The sequence below is a fragment of the Strix uralensis genome, chromosome 4, assembly GCF_047716275.1.
Source record: "Strix uralensis isolate ZFMK-TIS-50842 chromosome 4, bStrUra1, whole genome shotgun sequence".
Taxonomy (NCBI): domain Eukaryota; kingdom Metazoa; phylum Chordata; class Aves; order Strigiformes; family Strigidae; genus Strix; species Strix uralensis.
Window position 1 is genome coordinate 84,372,583 of NC_133975.1, and position 21,145 is coordinate 84,393,727.

Below are 21,145 nucleotides of genomic sequence, written 5' to 3' on the forward strand. Positions count from 1 at the left end.
TTTTGAAGCATTTCAAGTAGCAACAAGTCTAAGGCTCGCCCCAGAGTTCACCTTTTTTGTTCTCCTGTTTTTCCCTGCTTTTCTTTCAATGAAGACAAACAGTTCACAAAATTATCTTCCTCAGAAACAGCAGTTGTGAATGCATATCCCAGGAGGAACTGTCAAGTTTACAAACTGTTAAAAGGGAGAGAAGCAATTCTCTCCTTTCAACAAGCCACCCTTATCAAAATTGCAACATAGTAAAACAAGAGGAAGAATGAACACAGAGTGATTCTGAATTAGCACCTTTGCTCTCTTCCTGCTCATCTCTATTATTCCTCAGACTTACCCCAGACAGGCTTCCCAGAACCAGTCTGACCAACTGTTTCACATATGAAAACGAAGGGGCACAGTTACTGTTCCTTATGTGGGCACTGCAAGCATCCAGAACAGTCCGTACAGATACACGGGCATAAATGACATCTTCACACATGCCGAGGAGTATGCTGTTGAGATGATCTCCAAGTTTGATAGGCTAGTGACAAACAAAACCAGGAGGAATAAAAATCAGTTTTAATAGTGACTCGTGGTACACACAGAAACAAAAAGACATTCAACACAGTAAAATAACTATTCACAAGACTTACTGCCTACATTATCTGAGTGCCAGCTTGAAAGTCACCATCTAGGTGGTGAAATAATAGCAGTTGTAGATCAGGGGACAGGCATTCAGCATTTAGATTTGATTCCTACTCTACTACAATCTCGTCCAAACAAGCTGCCTGATCTGTAAGGTAAGGATACCAACACTTTCCTTTCTCAAGGGCTTAATGACTAGCGAAAAGTTTCAGAGGAAGTTTTCTTTGTTTTTGAACATTCTGCCAGTCACAAGTATAAAATTCAATCCTCATTACAATCATTTTGTATCCCTCTGTCTGCTATGCTCATTTTCTACAGTTCCTCACCTCAGCAATATTTTGCAGCAGCTGCGTCAGCATTTCCAAAGTCCAGTGACATCAAACAATATCAACAAGTAAGGAATAAAACAGCAAAGTCACTGGTTAAGGAAGCTGAGCTTCACAGTTGCAGGACAACACCCATATGGTTAGGAACAATCTAGATTTAATTCTCCTCTATCCATTCAGTTAATCCAACACACTGTATGTGGACTACCACTCCTCAGGGTATGCAATAGTCAGTGATAACACTTGTTGTCAGATGCCACAGGCACTTGAGCTTTCTGATCTGCAATTCTCCCAAAGTGGGTGGTTACCCACGAAGTACAAGCACTGTTGTGTTTTTTGTGTCACAGAGCACTTCATTACGATCGCCCCTGTATTAGTACTCTTAAATTGTACCATTAAAAGAAAAAAGTATTCTGGACCACTCTGTTTTATTTAATGTAGGCTTTTCCCATCTATCTGTTTAGCATTTCTAACTAATTGTAAAAATCACTCTTGTTTTCAACCACACTCCCAGCAGAGAAGCAGCTCATTAACCAACGTAGGCAGGCAAACATGAAAAAAAACAAAAAACAAAAAAAACTGGAAAATCTGCACATGCAAATTTTAAAAGTAATGCCACACACAGACTGTCCTTTTGCCTCCACTAACTTCACAGGGTAGAGGCATTGCACGAGAACATCCCAAAGTTAAATTCTAGACTTCTGCTCCCCCTTTCTTTCCAGGCATATCTCACCACACTGTCTTTGGAAAAATATTGTTCTATCAAAAGGTAGAGCACTCCTTCGCACTGCATTATGGTGAAACTGCTGCTACAATCTAAAATCAAAAGAAGAAACAAAGAAAAAGGGGACTAAAATCCATGCCTACTTTCTGCTCAACACCCACCTCTACCTACCTTAAGCCATTCTCCCACTACTGCTGAATACTGTTCCTTTCATCTCCTACAAGACAGGAGAGCAAAGAAAGGGGATAGCTGTCTAAGAAAATACTGGGGTTTTTAGGACAGTCACAGTAGGCATTACAAATAAGTATCCCTAAAACAGTCATAGCTTCAAATTTTCTCACTATTGCATTCAGGCAGCTACTTGCAAATCGGTACAACTGAGAACTCAACTACCACCCTGTTAAAGAAAATATTAGAAACTGAACACTAAAATTGCCAAAGAGCCTTTCAAAATTTCCTTCCTTACCCTTACACATGACACCAACTAGTAGGACTGAAGCCAAATATGAAACAGAAACAGCTTATCTCCTTGAGCTGCACAATGCTCTGCCAAATCCCGCAACTGCAAGTTCATCAATAAATGCTTTTTCGGATGCACTTCCTCTTATTTTCACTCTTTTGGATACTGACTTCTAAAAGTCTAATTGGAGGTGGGGAAGGAGCTGATGAATCACATCTTCTATCAGTTTTGGAAAGACAGTCTGGGAGTTCTGCTGTGTGTGTGAAATAACCCCATTGAGCAATAACACTCAGCTCTAAGCAGTCTGCAGCTGTGTCTGCATTGACTGACAAGCCAATTGTTCCAAACAATTCATACCATTTCTTGGCCATTGTGTAACATAAGTATCTGTATGTGCCAAGTCCAGACTCAGAGAAGTTGTGGCAGCACAGAGAACAAGTTGCTTTATTATGAGTAAAGCAAGGATGTTATTTAAATATTTGTTTTCATATAAGCCTAAACCAAACCAAGTAATTTTCTCCTTTGTCAGCAGCTTTAACTATTGTCTTTCAGCCTGTGACACTACAGGATAGACTAGCTCAGATGTATCTTCAGGGAAACTAACAAAAATGTAGTATCAGCACCTACCTTCTGCAAGGCAACACCACTGCCACCACCCTCACACACTCCACAGGAAAAAGCTCCAAGTACAAGAAAGAAATCCTGTTCTTCAGTGCCTCATTATGACACCCTGCCATGTTAACTCAAATGCAGATTCTGTCACACCATCAAGTCTGAAGTTGCAATGTTAAACAAAACCAAATCTAAACTTACCTGACTTTGAGGAACTTCATGGTCAGCTCCCCAAAAGAGTGCCATACCGAGAGAATAAATATGGACCTGTCATAAGACACAAGGCATTCATCAACTCATTGAACAGGACTGGAAATGCAAAGCAGAACTTTGAAGTAGAGCAACTACACATCATTTTGCCTATATATATTCCTGGTATTTAAGCTCAGTTGTCTTTCAAATTGTTCTCCTTTGTCATGAGAGTCAGAGAAGCAAATTCTACTGCTGTGAAACATACTGCATCTAATCAGTGCCTCTGTCTTCTCTTGTTCAATTTTAAGCTTTCATCTCACATTGAAGCCAGAAGCACATGTAATCCATGGGATCAGCCTGGTGTGGGGTTCAGACTGCATGATGTCCAGGGATCCTTAAAACTTTAGTCTGAAGGCAAGGCAGATCTTAGCAGGACTCAAACAGTGGGCTACCACTGTTAAGAGATCCCTAAGATTGGTATTAAAGGAAAAAAAGGAATGAACATAAGTATCAATGTCTAAAGCAGCCACCTTAATCTATTTTTGGTATTTGATACAAACACGTTAATCATTACACATATAATTAATAACATCAAAATTAATGAAATTACTATTTCTTTTACATATTAAGCCCATCAGGACAGGGAATAAAACCTTTAAATACTGCAGAATTAAGAACACAAATACACCTGTAGGTGACTGAAAACAAAACAGGTGAGTGAGGAAAAAAAAGCAGTTTTTCTGGACTGTGTAAGTAACATACAGTAGTGATGGCTCTTTCTACCAAGTTATTAGTAAAATCTGTGCTACTTAAAGTAACAAGTTTGTCAAATAATTGTGCAGGCAACGAACAACAATTACAGGGACAGTGATAAATTAAAAGCAATTTGCTTAAGTCAGCCTCTTCACTAACTAAACATCTTACTTACATCCTAGGTATATATATTGACAAGATCTGTCCCTACTCAGATATTTCATATACAGATTTAAAAAACTTCAGTGTAAATTGAGTGTACAAAGGTAATGAATGGACCCAACAGAACCTATGAAATGATAAAAATAATTTTCTTCTTCCCATAGTAAATACATAGCATTGTTAAAAATCACACATCTAGAACTAGCTTAAGGTTGTACAAGAGAATTCATCTCTGTACTGAGGAGTCACTTAGCCTACTCAAGACAACATAATATATTCTCAAAGACTCTGAAAAGGATGACACAAATGTTTTTCTTTTCACTTCAGATTGCTTGAAAGACATTTACACCATTACTGCACTGTGCCAGGAATTAACCCCAAAACATGAGTATGATGTATTTTTAGACTTCTATTGTAAAACAGAAAAAAGTTTCCTTTTTAAGTATTCAGAAGAGCAATACACAACTTTGTGACAGGGTAAGGAAGTAATAACTACACTTAAAAGCAACACATTATTAAAATTGTTCTCGTAAATTCAACGTGTTTTATTCATATAAAATTGGAATTCAACAGAGAAAGCTGCAAAAGAAGCCAACTATATCACAAGCAGACTGCAAGACCAGACCCAAGAACTCACCTTTCTCACTCTACCTAACAGACAAATATGAGGAAAAAACTCTCTACCAGGAAGAAGAGAATAGGACAGAAGTCACAGACAAGCATCGAGGGTTCTGTTAATACTACTGCCCCATTCAACCAGAAACATTATCTTTCAAATACTAAGCAAATTGTTCCACATCTGGTTTATTACCCTTTTAAGTGAAATACTAGACAGTCTTCCTTATGTATCTAGATATACCACAGCTATGCAGAAAAAGGTAAATATACTTTCAGGGTAATAATGCATGCAAAGAAAACCTTTTCAGAAAAAAAATAAACAAAAAAACCCAACCACACAAAAAACCCCCCCAAATTCAAACAAAAAAAGCTCCCCAACTCCTCCCATCCCCCAAAAATGTAAGAACAGCACTTAAAAAGTCTACTATAAAAATTGTTAATTCTAATCACAGAAGTGGGTCAAGGTCCTAAGTCTGTCAGTGTTCAAGAAGCATTTGGACAATGCTCTTAAGATATATGATATTTGGACTGGATGATCTACAAGGTCTTTTCCAACCTTGATGATTCTGTGATGTAATTTTTGGGTTGCCCTCTGTGGAGTCTGGAGTCGGACTCAACGATTCTTGCAAGTGCCTTCCAACTCAGGATATTCTAGCATTCTATGCTTTTAAGCTTCAACATAATGGAAGATATTTCCAAAACTGAGAAGTGCATCATCCCCAAAAAAGATATTATTGTACAACCATGCAGTGAGACCTCTAAACTAAAACACACTACCCTACTAACCTATCTGAAAAGAGCTTTCAAAATAAAAGCAAAGCGAACCAGTTTGTGATGAGTTACTCCATCAACAGTATTTCAATCTTGTATTGACGTAAGGAGATTTTCCAAGTAAGGCCTTTCAAAGTTACTTGCAAGCCACTACTACATAGAAAACAAAAATGTATCCACTACATATCAGTTAAACTGATCTTTGGATTTTAATGTAATGCCTGCACACATATCATGCAACTCTCTCCTACTTCATATTCCTTAACATCAAAAATCAGATAAATAGTCATACTGATGCTTGACCAGCATTAGAAACTCGTAAGAGGAACTGTCAAACTGCTTGCTATAGTTTGACAGCCTTAGGTTGTGTCACATAGTCAGGAAGGGGAAGAAAAAAAAAAAAGAAAAAAAAAAGAGAGAAATCCCACAAGAGTCTGTTTACAAGATCATCACTTCTTGGGGTTTGTGCGGCATTACATCAAGTTCCTTACATAAGAGAATTCCAGCATGAAAATGACACAAAACCCATCTATTGAAAAACTGTGTTGTAAAAACCCAAGAATTTGGCTAATTTCAAATGATCAGTAACTCATGTTTTTGTACAGTACTACCCAATAAGCATTCATATTTAAAATACCCTTCTCTCTCTCTCCAGATGAAATAACCTTTGATTTAGAGGCACATGACATGCCTCTCAAAAATGAAAGCATTTACTCAAAAATTCTAGTTCGTTTTTGTATTGTACTTCTAATATTTTCCACAATATATAAATCAACATCAAATTCATTGCCCAAATTAATCTTTCATTATAATTTTGAACAGTTGCTTACTCTATTTCCAATAAGCTTGCAGTTACCTCAGACTTATTTTGTATTCACATTGACTGGGTGTCTTAGAATCAAAAGGGTATTCACTGACTGACTACCAGTTTTTCTAATATTTATCTTTGACTACATTGCTACTTTGTGTTATCAAGTAAACTCATAACTCAAAACACGAATGCAACCCTGTCACTGTGTTACAAGGCCTTAAGAAACAAGATGTCTTTCTGCCTTCAGCAGCTTTCAGACATGGTCTGATTTCGGAAGAACAACCAAAAAGGAAAACACTGAAGAAGATTTCCAGTAAATAAATTCAGTGAAGTACAGCAAGTTGTGAGAGAAAAACAAACAAACAAAAAGTTTAAATACGTTGTTACCAGTCAGCATGTGCAAAGCAAGATCTAAGAAACATGAAGTCAACATATCAAGACAAATAACCAGTGTACCATTCAAGACACAGTTTAATAGAAATGCAAAGGGAAACAGTCAAAAAAAGAAGGATGCACATACAAGCTATTTATCAGCCCTACTAACTTCAACTAATAAAGCCATAAGAGGACAAAAATTTTTGTACAAAGCTATGTTTCAGGTAGTTTTCTCTTTCCATATAAGTAAGCAAATAAACACAAGAGGACTGACATGTTTGAAGCATTTCACACAAATGTACTATACTGTATAGTTCCCAACCAGGGGATTATAAAACAGTATTAGAGATACTCTGGTCTTTTCTTTTCCCTGATGCATTATCAAAGATTATTTTAACATATATTGGTATATACCATTGCCATCATGACAAGACTTCAATTCTTTGTACACAATGGTACATTTCTAAGAATTCAACTGGAGGGTCTCACATGAGCAAATACAGGATGAGGAACTCACAGATCCCATCTTCACATTATGACTGTCCTTCACTGCACCCAGACATGAATATCACACCAGGAGAACAGCTGCATGATTTATCCACAAGGCTTTAAACTGAGAACAAGAATGGTAGCAGTGTTTTCTTCAAATGTTTTTGTACCATCCCAGGCTATCAGCACAGTTAATTTTTGCTCCCCAGCGTGTGCAAAACACATGCAGAAATCAAGTGGAGTTCAAACACAAAACAGGTTAATTCATCTCAAACCCAAAGCCTGAAGCTTCAACCTAATGCTAAAGCTGAATACCACAAGCGAAAGGGTTTTATTTAGTTTATACATGACTATATGAGTAATTTGTTTACATAAAGCCAGAGCTTGTGTATGTCCACATCCAACTGTTTCCCAATGAAAACAGCAACACAGTTGCTGTGGCCTAGAGTCTCAATTTTGTCATTGCCTTCCAACAAGCAAAGTTATACTGATATCACGAAATAAATTCACACAGTCATAATCAGAGAGGATTAATTAGCGCTACACGTATGCAGAATGCCAGTATTTGGTCATCACTGACTGATATGCTCTGTGCTGGAGTTTACAGGCCACAGTGGTCCCTCTGAGTATTTCCCTCCTAAAGATTAAGAAACATCATAGCACGGCTTGCAATAGTAACAGTTCTGTATTTCAAAACGAAAAAAGTAACACACTGAATGAACACTGGTACAGAACAAAGAGTGCAAACAGCTCTGACAAAGGTTGCAAACAGCTCTGACGAAAATCACAAACATGTCATTTCAAAACTTTTCTCTAGCATTTTTAAAGGCCTGTTTTGTATATTAATTTCAGAGTTGGCACTAGAGGTAACGTTACTGTCTTCAGCAGTGTTGTCTCGCTTGAAAGGAGATAAACAATTCCAACAGTATGACTACACAGCTTGGCAGCTGCATCCTACATAACTGATCCCAAGTTTGCACTGATGTCAGTGTTATTTTTACTTCTCTATTAAAACTTTCAACCTAGGTTGCTAATTGCTTATAGTTTTGTCATAGATAAAATTATATACATATTTTATTACACCATTAATTTTGACTATACTGCAGGGCAAGAAGGATGTCTAAAGAGTTTGCAAGCAACTGAGGAAAAAGTGATTTTTGGTAGGTATTTGGTGATATAGTCCTAAATAAAACTGACTATATCCAAGGTTTAGAAGGAAAAAAAAAAAGCTGCAAACAAAATACTCACCACAGAAAACATGTTTTAATAGTCCTTGTGCACACAACAGCAATTAATGTCAATACTGGTTTCCTCTGGAATAAGAGCATGTTGCTGTTCTTCCTGAAGGAAGACTGCCAAATGTCATAATTGTTCCCTGATTACAACACTGGCTTCCTTCTCTAAGGATCACCAATCCAGAGAAACCAAAGAGATGGAAATAGAGCTCAGTTTCCTTCTTACTCCCACCTCTAAATATCTTTGACTAGGCCAAGGGAATGGTTTACTGGGAAAAGTGTTACCATTTGCAACAAATTATGGTTAAGAAAACATTTGAGAAGCTAGTCATTTTGACTGTGCATATCAATGACCTGGAGGAGATCACGTATAACAAACCTCACATGACAGAACATCTACCCTTAGGGAAGAGTTAAAAAAGGAAGGTGGAAAGGAACAATTTTGCACACAACTGAGGAATACTTATGTTAATTAAAACAAACTTTTTCTTCTGAGATGAGTGTAGGAATATCCCATTTTTTGAAGCCCTGGACTGCTTGAGTAATGCCTTTGCTCACCTCTCAGATGCATTTTGCCAACAAAATGTAAAGAAATTAAAATGGTTGATGTCACTGAAATCTTTTAGAAAAAGAAGGCAAAATGTTGCTTACTACCAGTTCGATGGTCAGTTATTCTGTGCAGCCATTGTCCAAGTATGGCTGTCAGCAGCACACACATGACAGGGACCTGCACAGAGACACTTCTTCCTAAGTGCCTACAATCAGAATCACTATTCCACTTCTACAGACAAAAACAAAGTAGGAGGATCTCTCCCCCTCTCACAAAATAAATCAACAACTACACATGGCAATCAAGAACCAAAGGGAGACAAAAAGGACAGTTTAAAGCTATTTTGTGAAGGGATCAACAGCAAAAGACAACAGCTGTCTGCCAAGGAAGAGGTACCTTACCTTTTCAACGTCTGACAGAGATGATAGAGAGTGGTTCTGCAGAACCTCTGGTGCTGTGAATGCTCGCAGGTCTTGTTGGGAGACATTTTCATCAGTAAATGATACACTGCCAGATGGAAGCAACAGGAGAGACCACGGAGAAATGATGAATCCCAGAGCAGTAGGATCAGCTGTATTTGAAAGGAAAAAAAACAGTCAAGTTAAAGCAACGTTGTTTGATGCCCTTGCTTGATGTTATTTTATTTGCTCAAAGACATGTTTAATATCATCCTACATATTATTAATGGAATAGATTCATGCTTCCTCTTCCACTTTCAGTGCTTCATAGCCACAACCACTTCAATTTTAATCACACTAAGAAGTAACATGCATCTTTTTTGACTATTCTTTGCTATTATTCATACCAGCAAGGTCAAGAAGAGCCTGCTAAAATACTGGTTATTTCATTTATGTTACAATTGACATATAAAATGACCACATTTTTGTAGTGTACATGTCATTAAGATTAATTCCTACAATAAGAATGGAGTTAACTGCTATACTAATATAGCACTGCTGCAGTGACAATGATCTGAAGAGAGAGGACAAAGTTAGTAGAGAGAGGAAATACACCTCATTAGAGCAGCTGACAGATCCAGACAAAAGGGAAAAGTTTTGGGGCACAGACGTCTTTTAGTCTAAAGAAAAAAAAATATTTCAAAAGTAAAAAAGAAAATAATAATTCTAGGCAGCAGTGGAAGTGGGAAAATAAACCTGAAACCTTAGTAAGAACACCCATTCAAACCCTGTGAACAATACTTGAAAATAGCAAAACAAGCACTGAAATAAGAGAACCAGGAGCGACAAAGAAAACCTTCTATAACATGACTATGCAATTTGCCAGCTAGGTTTTTGATGTCTGATAATACTGCTGTCAAACTTCTGGTCACAGACCTACTGAAGAAAAAAAAAATGCCGGGGGGGGGGTGGTGGTGTGGTGGTGGTGTGGGGGACAGGCCGCAGCAAGAAACAGGCCGCACACACATGGGAAGGTGTTAAACCCCAAAATCTACCTTGAAAGTAAAAGTTAACTAAGACAGGAAAAAGAGACCATTTCCTTGAGTCAAAATTTTTTTTTCTACACCTCAAATAGTAAATCAGCTCAGTTTCACTGAAGGAGTCACAAGCTTTTATCTAAGTAAAAATAAAAGTTAACTTATTTTTCCATAGGCAAAGAGGCAGTTGCTCTGTTTTCTGCTACATGATATATCAAAGATCTGAGGAAATTCTTTGAAGCATTTGAAGGATAAGTCTTTCTTTTCCCTCTACATAGTAAGCAGCAACAGCAGAATAATAATTTCCTTCTTCAGCTCCACCATGAACATTTTCCACTCTCCTATCAGCTCGGGATGTTCCTACAGTGCTGGTTCCTAGCCTGTTCAATTATCTTGTAATCTAGAATATTTCTAATCTTCTAGGAAATGTATTCAATTACTACTTGCAGGTATCAGATGTAAAAGGATCTACCAAGTAAGTCCTTCAATTTCTTCAACTCCCCCTTCTTCCGAAAGCACCTAAGAAATTACTTTTAGGCTTTCTACGTTCTGTGACATCAAAGCAAAACTATATTTATAACTTGGTGGAACAATTATCCAGAAAAACCTTCAAAACTTTCAAATCCTGGAGCTCAGGAAGTTTTCCCTCCTACCAATGCGTGCAAGAGGCATCATTCAGCAGACAATCCAATAATTCATTTTTCTGTCTAAGACTAACATACACGTTTTTCTGAACATACCTGAAATCACTATGCAGAATTTTGTTTTAAAAAGGAAAAGAGACCATTGAGGGCAACAAACATTCTAGAAATGGAAAGATCCTACAGAGTCTACTTCCAAGGAGTTATTTCAAATTGTTTAATCACCCAAGAACCAAAAGGAGTTTGTTATAGTTTTTCTAAAAGATTTTAAAATGCTAGTGTGTCTTGCTGAAAGCCAGTATGACAAGTTTAGGATTCACAGTGTAGAACTGGTTTCCCCCTGCTCTGCTTTTAATGACATACAAGAGAGGCTCAGTCTTCTTGCCTCAGGGGAGTGTCTTTCATTGCTCCAGCTTTCTCAACTGGATCCAAAAGAAATAAGTAATTGATGGATGGTATCTCTGATCATGTAGGCTAAACCAATTTAAGCTCTCACACAGAGCTGCTGAGCTCCCCATGGAAACCACAGATCTCTGTCACACACAAAAAAAATGCCCCCAAACACCCTAAAGATACCAACTGCAAAACCGTACATGAGGGTATCTCTCATATACAGAAGACAAGATCTCACAGGGGTTTCCTATCCTATTTCAGTAAGTAAAATTGCAAGGGACAAAGCAATATATGTTACTTGAACCTATCCAAGCAACAACCAAAGAATTGTATGTGCTGAGCTTCTTGAACAATATTGTATAAATTTGGTCAAGGGAAGAAATTCGAAATTTCGTGTAGACGTTAATTACCAATCCTTACACTGCAGTACACATTTTCCCTCTTCCCCACAGCAACCCAGTTGACCCCTAGCTACAAGATTTAAGCCTGGAATTGCTCTCTTTAATGGCCATGACAAAGTATCTGCCTGATACAGTAGTAAAAATAATCAATCATGCCCAAGATCATGGTTTCATCACAGTGTGTAGCAAGACATTTGGCATGAAGCAAACAACATTACCTCTACAGACACCTTCTCTTAGCATGGCCAACTTCAAAATCGGAGTTTAGAAATATCTCATATTGTGGAAAAGCCATAAAATATGTAAATTTAAAAATAAGATGAGCCGAAGAAAACACCAACAAGAACTTTAAACACCACGCATGGCGAAAATAGTGGAAATTTACTTCAACAAACTGAATTAAATAAAATTTTAATTAAGAATGTGAATAACATTATCTGTTCCTCCCAGCCCCAAGAGATGACATTCTGCACTATACCTCTAACTCCACTTCCTCCGAAACAAAACAGAACAACTGCTTTTCACTGTGTCAGTAAGTTCAGATGCTAAACAAAAGAAATGTAAAGACAGACAGACCCTTCCTATTATACGTGCATAAGAAAATATTACATTATGTTTTCTAAAAATGCAGAGGAAGAAGAGCTTAGTTGGTCATCAACTTTCAAAAATAATCCTGCAGATAACTACTGGATTTTTTTATTAGTTCTGTGTGTGTACGCCACTGATATAAAAAAATAAACATTTTCAAATATAAGATTTCTGCTTAAAAGCCCCAACTCATGAACCTTAAGTAATGTAGAGGCTTTATACTTAACATTTTGTATGACAAAGACTTTAAATACACATGAACTCTTCATATTCTGAAACATACTACAGAAACAAGAGTTAATGGGACAGAAACACGATTTAGTTTTAAGAACAATTTTTAAAAAAATCAAACACAATTAACCTGAAGTCTTCGCAATATTAATTTAAACAAACTCTGGAGCATACAGATGTTCAGGCTAACTTGATTGATCCACGTAAAATACTTACATTGACACAACTATCTTTATGATCTGAAGCCAAGTACAATGAATATGATTAACTGTAAGTTTAGAAAAAGGGCTGATTTTGCCAAGCTCATTTTGTTGACATTTTCTTACCTTCCTCTTTTAGTAGCTTTTAACTAATATAGCCAATCATACTGTCTCCATCACAACTTTGGGAATCTAATCTACTGTTACAAAGGATAAGAATAAAATAACTCATTCTCCATTTCCTTCCTTAAGGCATGCATTGCAAACCAAAATAACCGTCTCAAAGCTCCTACTATGCAGATTTAACCTAAGAAAAATATTTTTAAGTAACTCTACTCTTACCCTTTCATGTGTTTGTACCATGGGGAAAACAAAAGTAACAAAGATGCAATGCATCAAATAGCCAGGGACCATAGGAAAACAACAGAAGCTAGTTTCCAGTCATAATACATGTCACCTTCTGTTTAGGCTTTCAGAAGAATTTACAAGAGCAGTAAGAGACACATACTCCCCAAAATACAGGGGGAAATGACAAAAAAAAGATTCAAACCCCTCTTTCTAAAAGCAGTGGAATTCAGGATATGGCTCCTGGTCAATTTGCTATCCAGTAGGCTTTCAACTGCTCTAGAGCTGCCAGCCTTCTGAGTTAACTCCAGAAGTATGCAACTTGGTAACAAAACACTTGTGAGAGCACAGTTTATCAAGCAGGGCCAAGGCACAGATAAATAGTGTGGTCTTACTTAAAGTGAGAGAGTGAACTGGTTTTAAATGCAATAAAAACTGAAGTAATCTTCAGCTACATAGCATCTGCCAAACAAATGAAAGACTTTTAAAACAGTCCTTCACCTGATGTAACAGGATACAAGCAGCCAAAGATGTAAAAACTCCACCACGTTACAAGACAGTAACTTCAGGCAGAAATTTAAAATGGATCCATTTTACAATATTGATGGCAGGTAATTTTGAATTCCCCAACTACATCAACAGTTCAAGCTCTTTCAATTTTGGTTTCTCCTACTTCTCTCTTATAGGCTGCAGTCATTAGCAAAAACTGTCAGAAGCAATGTACATTTCAGTTGTTTCAGGACACAAAAGAAATACCTTAAAAAAAAAAAAGCACAGAACGACCCAAAAAACATACACAAGGTTTTCAATGCTCATCTCGCCTTTCTCTTTGCTTCGCTCTAGAGCCCGCATCGAGACAAGTGAGATTTCTCCTAGCGCAGAGGAACCTGAAGATTTTTATGCTTAGGCCAGGCTGGAGGCAAACAGCCAGCCAGTATGTCTCTAGACCAGGATTATGCCAGCCCAAGGGACCACTTACGTCGCAAGTCCTGTACTCCTCTGAGGTGGCGCAGCACATCCCTGCATCTTCTGCTCCCTCTCCCTCGGGCACAAAGGGATGGGACTGAGCAGAGAGCTCTGGTGTGATACCCAGCCGCTTGGAAACCAGCGGCACAGGGACAAACACTGAGAAGCTAACTGAAATTTCCTCTTTCCTGAGAATACTAGAGCAAGAAACAGGGTGAACAACTAGCTTCTGAGATGTTCCTGAGATGCTAGTAGGCAGCATAACACCACACTACACTTTATTGTTAACTTGACCACGTTCAGCAGAGTTCTAGAAAGAGCACAAGTAGTAACCAAGTCTCATTTGGTGCAGAGGAATTAAAAAAAAAAAAAAAAGGATCATCAAAACCCAAAAAACCCTGGTCTCTCTCCTTCTCAGCAACCAAAAGATCAAATGTTACCAGAATGCGAAAAAAAAAAAAAAAAAAATTCTCAACAGTTATTGGTAAAGAGAAAAAACAATTGTTTAATGTCTGCCAGAAAGGAGTGGCTGGAAAATGAGGATTTCCCCTCCTCCCTCTGCACTGCATTTTCCCTCTTGTCAATCAACAAACAAACAAATCAATTTTCCCCTCCATCCCAACTAGGTCTATGACTACTTGGGACCCACCACTAGTTCCTATCAATACATTTCACACTTTGCCTTCCTTCTTTTCATTATACTTACCCAAGCTAAGCAGATGCAATAGTATGACTGTCAACAAGATTTACAGGTCCCCAAAAAACACAATTATCCCTTTTCATATCCATTTCCAGGTGATAACACTTTTTTTTATGTAAATCATTTCCCATATACAAATTTGCAAGACAGTCAATTTGTAAAGTCTCTTTCTTTGATCAAGCTGCCTTTCTATTATCAGACTCATTTTTTCCCCTACTCTTCCCCCTCCTTTTAAACATGTCTTAAAACACAAGGTTCAACTATTTTCAGAATCCACAATACATGCTTTAGCATAGGAGTGGCCTAAGTGACATACAAAGTCTTTCCCACTTTCAAGTTTTGATAAATCTCTCCCAGTTAAACCTACCAAATTAGAGGGACACCTGATTTATAATTCTTAGTAGCTGAGAGCACCGCATGCTCCTTATATGCTCACATTTGAGATACTTCACTTCAAAGACCGGTTTCTTTGACCTCATGGAGTACTGAGTACAAGATACAGCATGCCTGAAACAGTTGATACACCCTCTCAACAACAAAATAGTTATTGCAGATAATTAAACAGATGTAAGAGAAGGGCAGGTCTGGTATCGGCCTTTTCAAATCTCCAGATTAATCTCAACGTCACTAGTACGACTGATGTCAGATCTGCAACTGAGTACTAGATTGTCTTTCTCCTCCATTTAACAGCTTATAATATGCTGACAAGACGGCTACCAGAGTTGATTTTCTAAATAGTGATTAGCAACTGGGCATTTCAAACTAATCTTTCATTGCTTATAATGACCGAAATCAGTTTGTAAAGTATTTTTAAAGAGTTCAACACCTGTTAGAATTGTAAATACAAACAGGCACAAATACATGCACATTTCTGTATCAGTCATTGAATCAGACATGGTATGATATGTGATTAACCATTAAGACATTGACTTTCATCCTGTGATTCTTTTATTGAGTGTTTTGGTGGATAAGAAGATAGACTCACTAAAAGACATGCAGAATTTTTATAAATCAAGAAGTCATCAAATCTTGTTTTGGGCATTTTTCCCTAATTTCCTAAAACTATTTTAAGTAACAAATTAACTGAAGAATATGGTTCTCAGTTGATAAAGTAATAGCAAGTATTCCCAACTTCAAACAGACTACCAAAACTCTACCAGGATTAGATAAGTAAATAAATGGTTACTTGGGCTGGTAATTCCTTTAAGTGTGTGTGATTGCTGGGCTGGTGCAGGGAGGTTACCAACAGATAGCAATTTAAGAGTTGATGATTTCCATGGCCTTTTTATCCCCCTCATTTCAAAACAGTTGGACCATATTCTGTTGAACAATATGCCTTATTTTATTTTTTTTAAACAAACATGGAAAACACTCATCAAAGCTCAGATTTTGTTACAGAACAACATGTTCAGGGACTCCAGAGCTTTATAAGGAGGAAGAAGAGAGCTCTGCGACTGGTCAGAGCTGAACATGCTGTGAACTTGCAGAAGCAAAAAGCTTGTCGCATTGCCCCTTGCCCAGGAGCAATTGGTCAGTTCTGAAAAATTTTGGAAACTCACCCTCTGCCATAGAATAGCTCTTCCATGCTGTATGCTAGGTCTGAAATTTGATCAAGGAAACCAGGATTTCTCTAGGATCCCCCATTTGCTACAAGTCCTCCACAAATAAAGAACAATATTGAGTCAGAGAAGCCTACGGGAGCCTCTGCATTCTCTGTTCCCGCATCTCTGCAACACATCTTTACAAGCCAGCACAGAAACTGATATTCAAGATGACCATAAAAGGTTTCTAGATTGTTTCCTTAGTGAAGTCAAATCTTCATTAAAGACTGCCTGATTATCCTAATCTTGCTGGGAGGAATTAGATTGCCTTTGTCAACCTTAGCTACATAGTAAAGGTCTTTCATTTGGGTGTCTCTTGAAGTGCATTTTACCACAGGGCTATATCCCAGGTTAATTAGTAGCAGGCAACTGAGAATAGTTTGCTGAACTAGCAGAAAAACTCCTCAGTAAAACAGCTTCATCTCCAAGAAGAGACAGATTCTTCTGGCACTGATTTTATCTGAATTTGTGTTTTGGTATTCTCTGATAGGAAGTAAGACCAGAAGCTTCTGCCACTTTAGCCAGACTTGGCTGGCAAATATTCCTCTACCTTAAAAGCACATACCAGAAGTCCTGGGGCAGATTTCTATTTTGTGCTCTTGTATTCCCCTACTTGTCCCCCTGAAGGAGGGTTGACTGTGTTCTCATTCTGAATGCTTGCATGCAGCCTTCATAGTAATTACAGTAATTCCTTTCTGCACTACTCTCAGGCCAAGAAAGGGTAAAGCTCTTATTTTCAGTGCAGACTTCTCTCTTGAAAATAATTTAGACCTAGGATAATGTCTTAAGTGGTTTCACTACTATATACTCATGCTACTGTGATCTTTCAGGTGGATTTCAAGATGAAGCTCAATGTGTTGATTCCTGTAAAGTGTACAAGAGTACATCTCTAATCATTCAAGATCTCTCTTTAGCCAAGGTCTCACTTGGTCTCAACAACCTGCCCTCTTAAAAAAATCATTCCTGTGATTCTCTTCAAGAGACAACAAAGAACAGAGAGGAAAGAAGATGCCAGCTTTCCCTTTCTTGCAATACAAGCAGCAGAGGGACAGGACAGCCAGTCAAATTGCAATAATAAATTCAGCATTCCTAACAGGGAATGCTTCTTACAATGAATGGGCTGTGAGCTCACCAGTAAAGGGGGAAAAGGAAATTTGTATGGGACATCAAAACTACCCATAATTTGCCTACCAAAGAATATTTTGGAGAAGTTGATAATATTTCATATTTATAATGCTAAGTAAATCTCGATCAGAAATCAAACACCATATGGCAGTTTCTGTCCACATCTGCCTTCTTTGGAGTCTCTATGAAGCATCCAACAGAGACCACTTTCAGAGGTTGTGCAATGTACTAGACAGACCTAGTGTCTGACTTGACAGATTGTCTAAACCAAACCTTTAAAAAAAACCAACTACTTTCCAAAACAATTTAAATGTTGAATCTTGATAAAATTGTAAGTCAAACAGATGAAAAAAACCCAATAGATTTTCTCCTCATTAATGAAGACGTACCCCTTGCATAGTAATATGGCAAAACAATGGCTATTTTCAAAGTGTCAGATTTTTATTTTTCCTAAATAGAACTGAATAAAGTTACATATGCATGCTTAGATATAAGGAGATGACCCCTATAAACTTGCTGAAACACTAAGATGCATCAGGGAAACACATATTCTATCTAAGGCCAGGTTAGACGTTACCAAAGCTCAATATTTCAGTTAAGCTTTTATTGCTATAAAAAGCAAAAAAAAAAAAGGGGGGGGGGGGTCTTCAGGATTTGCAGATTTTGAAGAAAATAAAGGAAAACATAAGGAAGAGGAAAGGTTTCATACTTAGACCTAGTGCTAAAACATGTAATTATTAGCCGTATTGCAGATGCTCAACTTAGAGCCTACTAAGTTGGGGGGAAGTGGGGGAGAAGAGATACTTCTACTCCTTTAAAGTACAACAAGCCACCACATTCCTCTCAGTAGCTATATATGTCTTGCTAATTGCATTCTGGGGAATGATACCTAACCCTCTGGTCAAGTTTTCAGTGGCTCACCTTTGCCTCACTTGAGGCTAAATCTCTTGAGAGCAGACTGGTCATGACCACACTGTACTGTACTCGTTCCTATGTCCCTTTCAGGACCAAATTGCCACAACAGTCTCAGACTTATTTATCATTTTTTCTATGTTTCTATCTCATTTCAATGAGTCTAAAGTAATGCAAAGACTCTGTGGTAGCTTCCTACCAAAGTGAAGTTGTCACCACACGAAACAATGTGCTGCGGGTCCTGACAGAACATGAAGTGATAGTTGAAACCATCCTTTGGGCTGGGGTGCAGCTAGGCACTTTATCCAAAGATAACCTAGAAGCAAGTTATTATTTGGGTTTAGAGCCTAGGAAGAACAAGAGAGTTTACCTATATGACATGTAAACATAAGCAAGAGGTTTCCAGTTCTGTATATATCAGTCTTGAAAAATGCTTACCTTTCCTGAATAGTTCTTGAAGGCTCTCTGCACTTTGATTCAAAATAGCCCATATTTCCTCTTCTTGCAATGGTCCCCCCCGAACCTCCAGAGCCTCTGCCAGTGACACATGCATGTTACCTGGGAAATGAGACAGACTGATTTAAGAATACATAAGAATTGTTTTCTCCTTGCATGTAGTACTTGAGCAGTAATAACTCACGTTCAACTTTCAGTCAGAAAAATTGTCTAACATTAATAGAACCCATCACATAGAAATACTACAAAACATTCACCATGACGATAAAGAACTTTGAGCACCTGCTATTGTGAAGAAAAACTTGGGTTAAGACACCAATAACCCATATTAACATTGTAGGCTACTAAATCAGTAAAGTCAACAAGATGGCATTAGTCCATATGCTATGGGCAAGAGTTTGCTTTGTTTAAAAAAAAAAAATTTACAGAATGATTAGTAGTTACAGGTTTATTAATGCAAATCAGCTATTAACATTATTTTGACAGGTTTAAGTCAGTCAAGCTGCTGTTAGGAAAGGAACCTCTTCTTCCAATATGTTTTCACAGGGCTGTTTATATTACCTCATGACCAAATAATACGAAGCACTGCCTGCAAACATGCAAGCAAGCAAGCTAGCTGTGGAACTGATAGTCATCTCCTTTGTTCAGCTTCTTCATACATTTAAGAAAACAGAAGTAAAACCATTAGCGGTGCTCTACATAGAAAACAAATAAAGACTTTCTTCCCAGCTAAAAGAGATCAGGCCTTAATAATTTTTTCAAAGAGTTAAACCATTTTCACCATACCACAATATGGTATTCAGTTGTCCAAAACCAAAGCCATTTTGAAAACTGAAGAATGAATCCCTAAATATTCTGGCAAAGTCAAAGATTCATTATTTTGGTAAGCTCAGAAGCAAATAAATCATGTGTTTGCTTAACTACATCAGCTTTCTAAGGACACTAAATATTCTCAGATTGAGCACTCACACCAGTTTCTATTTCTGATTGAGATGCAGCTACAGTCGCTTCTCTCTGCTTCTCTCCAGAGCCCAAAGAATAAAATCTTGAGGCAGCGAGCTGCAGTAAGAGCCTAAGATATATCATGAATCATCAGTGCTGAGTTTGTTAGGTCTCAAAGGCTCAAAGTTGCTGCTGGAAATGGAAAAGACAGTTCCACAGGCAATGCATATTGTCCCAAGGTCAGTAACTGATATCAACAGCTTCAGATGACCCAACGGTACTACTGAAGGTTCTTCCTTCTCCCTTCCAATCAACTAGCCGGAGCCTCCCCATCAGCATACAATTCTGGCTCAGATGTACACTCATGGATATTAATCTAACAATTTGCAAGGAGAACTAGCTATATTTAGTTTCCCAGCTGTCTAGGCAGTTGCATGCCTTCCATGTTTTTTACTTCCAGATAACCGGGCTCATATGGCAATATAAAAGCCTGAATACCCTGCAGTTTCTAGCCGTAAACATGGGCTTTGGCTGCATTTCATCATAAACAGCTTATTTATCCTTACTTCACAGCTTTCCAGTTTTTAGTATTGAATTATTCTGCATATTTACTAAGTCAGATATATTTTCAACAATTAATGTTCAAAAGTCATCATCAAAACATAATGGAAAGGAAAACAGATCAAGACCACGTTTAAAAGAAAGATGAAATCTGAGTCCCCAAAGAGAAAAATTAATACCCCATTCAAAATGGAAAGCTAGGGATCAATACAGACTTGCAATAAATGGGTGGACAGCCAAAGCTGAACATGTTTCTATTGAGTATGAGATTCAAATACATCCAGCACAACGTGTCTGGTTTATCATCCATACCATTTTCTGATTTTATGGTACTGTCTCAAACTTCAGTATGTACATCTAGAATCAAAACTGGATTATTCAGATTAAAAGTTCTCGTCTTCTCCTAGGGACTAAAAACATATGATCCACAAATGAAAACTTTTTGTGCTAAATATTCTAGAGGAAGTACACTAAGCGTAACATCACCAACAAAAATCCACCCAAAAATCCTTCTCTGCCACTCCCCTTTTCCCCATCCTGCAAAATCCCAATTCCTTCCCACTGTGATTAGTGTGGACTGTTCTGTAGCAGATCTAAGCCGATTTTCTATTTAACATCACTACAGAGACCATAAGCATGTCTGCTCAAACTCCCAAACACGTTACATCAACAGTAAAAGAATCTTAGAGAAAACAATTTCTTGATCACAGTCAGAAGGCCACACAGGCCTCAGCTGTAGCAGTGTAAGCAACAAGATCTGACTATATATTGCAGATAGCAGTAGCCTAACAAATAAAAACAAACATCACAACACACCAAACCATTTCAAACTGGTTTTGAAAGCCTAAGCAGAATACAACAAAACATCAATCACTACAAACACAGCCACATGCAAAATGGCACAAGTTGGGATTTGAGTGGGACTCTCATTGAAGAGTATCTGTTTCAGTAA

The 21,145-nt window shown here is 37.7% G+C and overlaps 1 protein-coding gene across 10 annotated transcripts in view; it reads right to left on the reverse strand.

Annotated features, from left to right (window-relative positions):
* Positions 1-21,145, reverse strand: part of PTPN13 (protein tyrosine phosphatase non-receptor type 13) — a 131,569-nt gene that overhangs the window by 85,023 nt on the left and 25,401 nt on the right. For all 10 annotated transcript variants that reach the window (XR_012628834.1, XM_074867531.1, XM_074867535.1 and 7 more), the window contains 4 exons: positions 18,673-18,792; positions 9,098-9,267; positions 2,942-3,007; positions 329-514 (listed from right to left, as the gene is read on the reverse strand). Coding sequence is in view for 9 of the 10 variants with exons in the window: in XM_074867531.1 (XP_074723632.1) it covers positions 329-514; positions 2,942-3,007; positions 9,098-9,267; positions 18,673-18,787 (537 nt within the window). In the remaining variant the exon portion in view is untranslated. The remainder of the gene's footprint in view (positions 1-328; positions 515-2,941; positions 3,008-9,097; positions 9,268-18,672; positions 18,793-21,145) is intronic.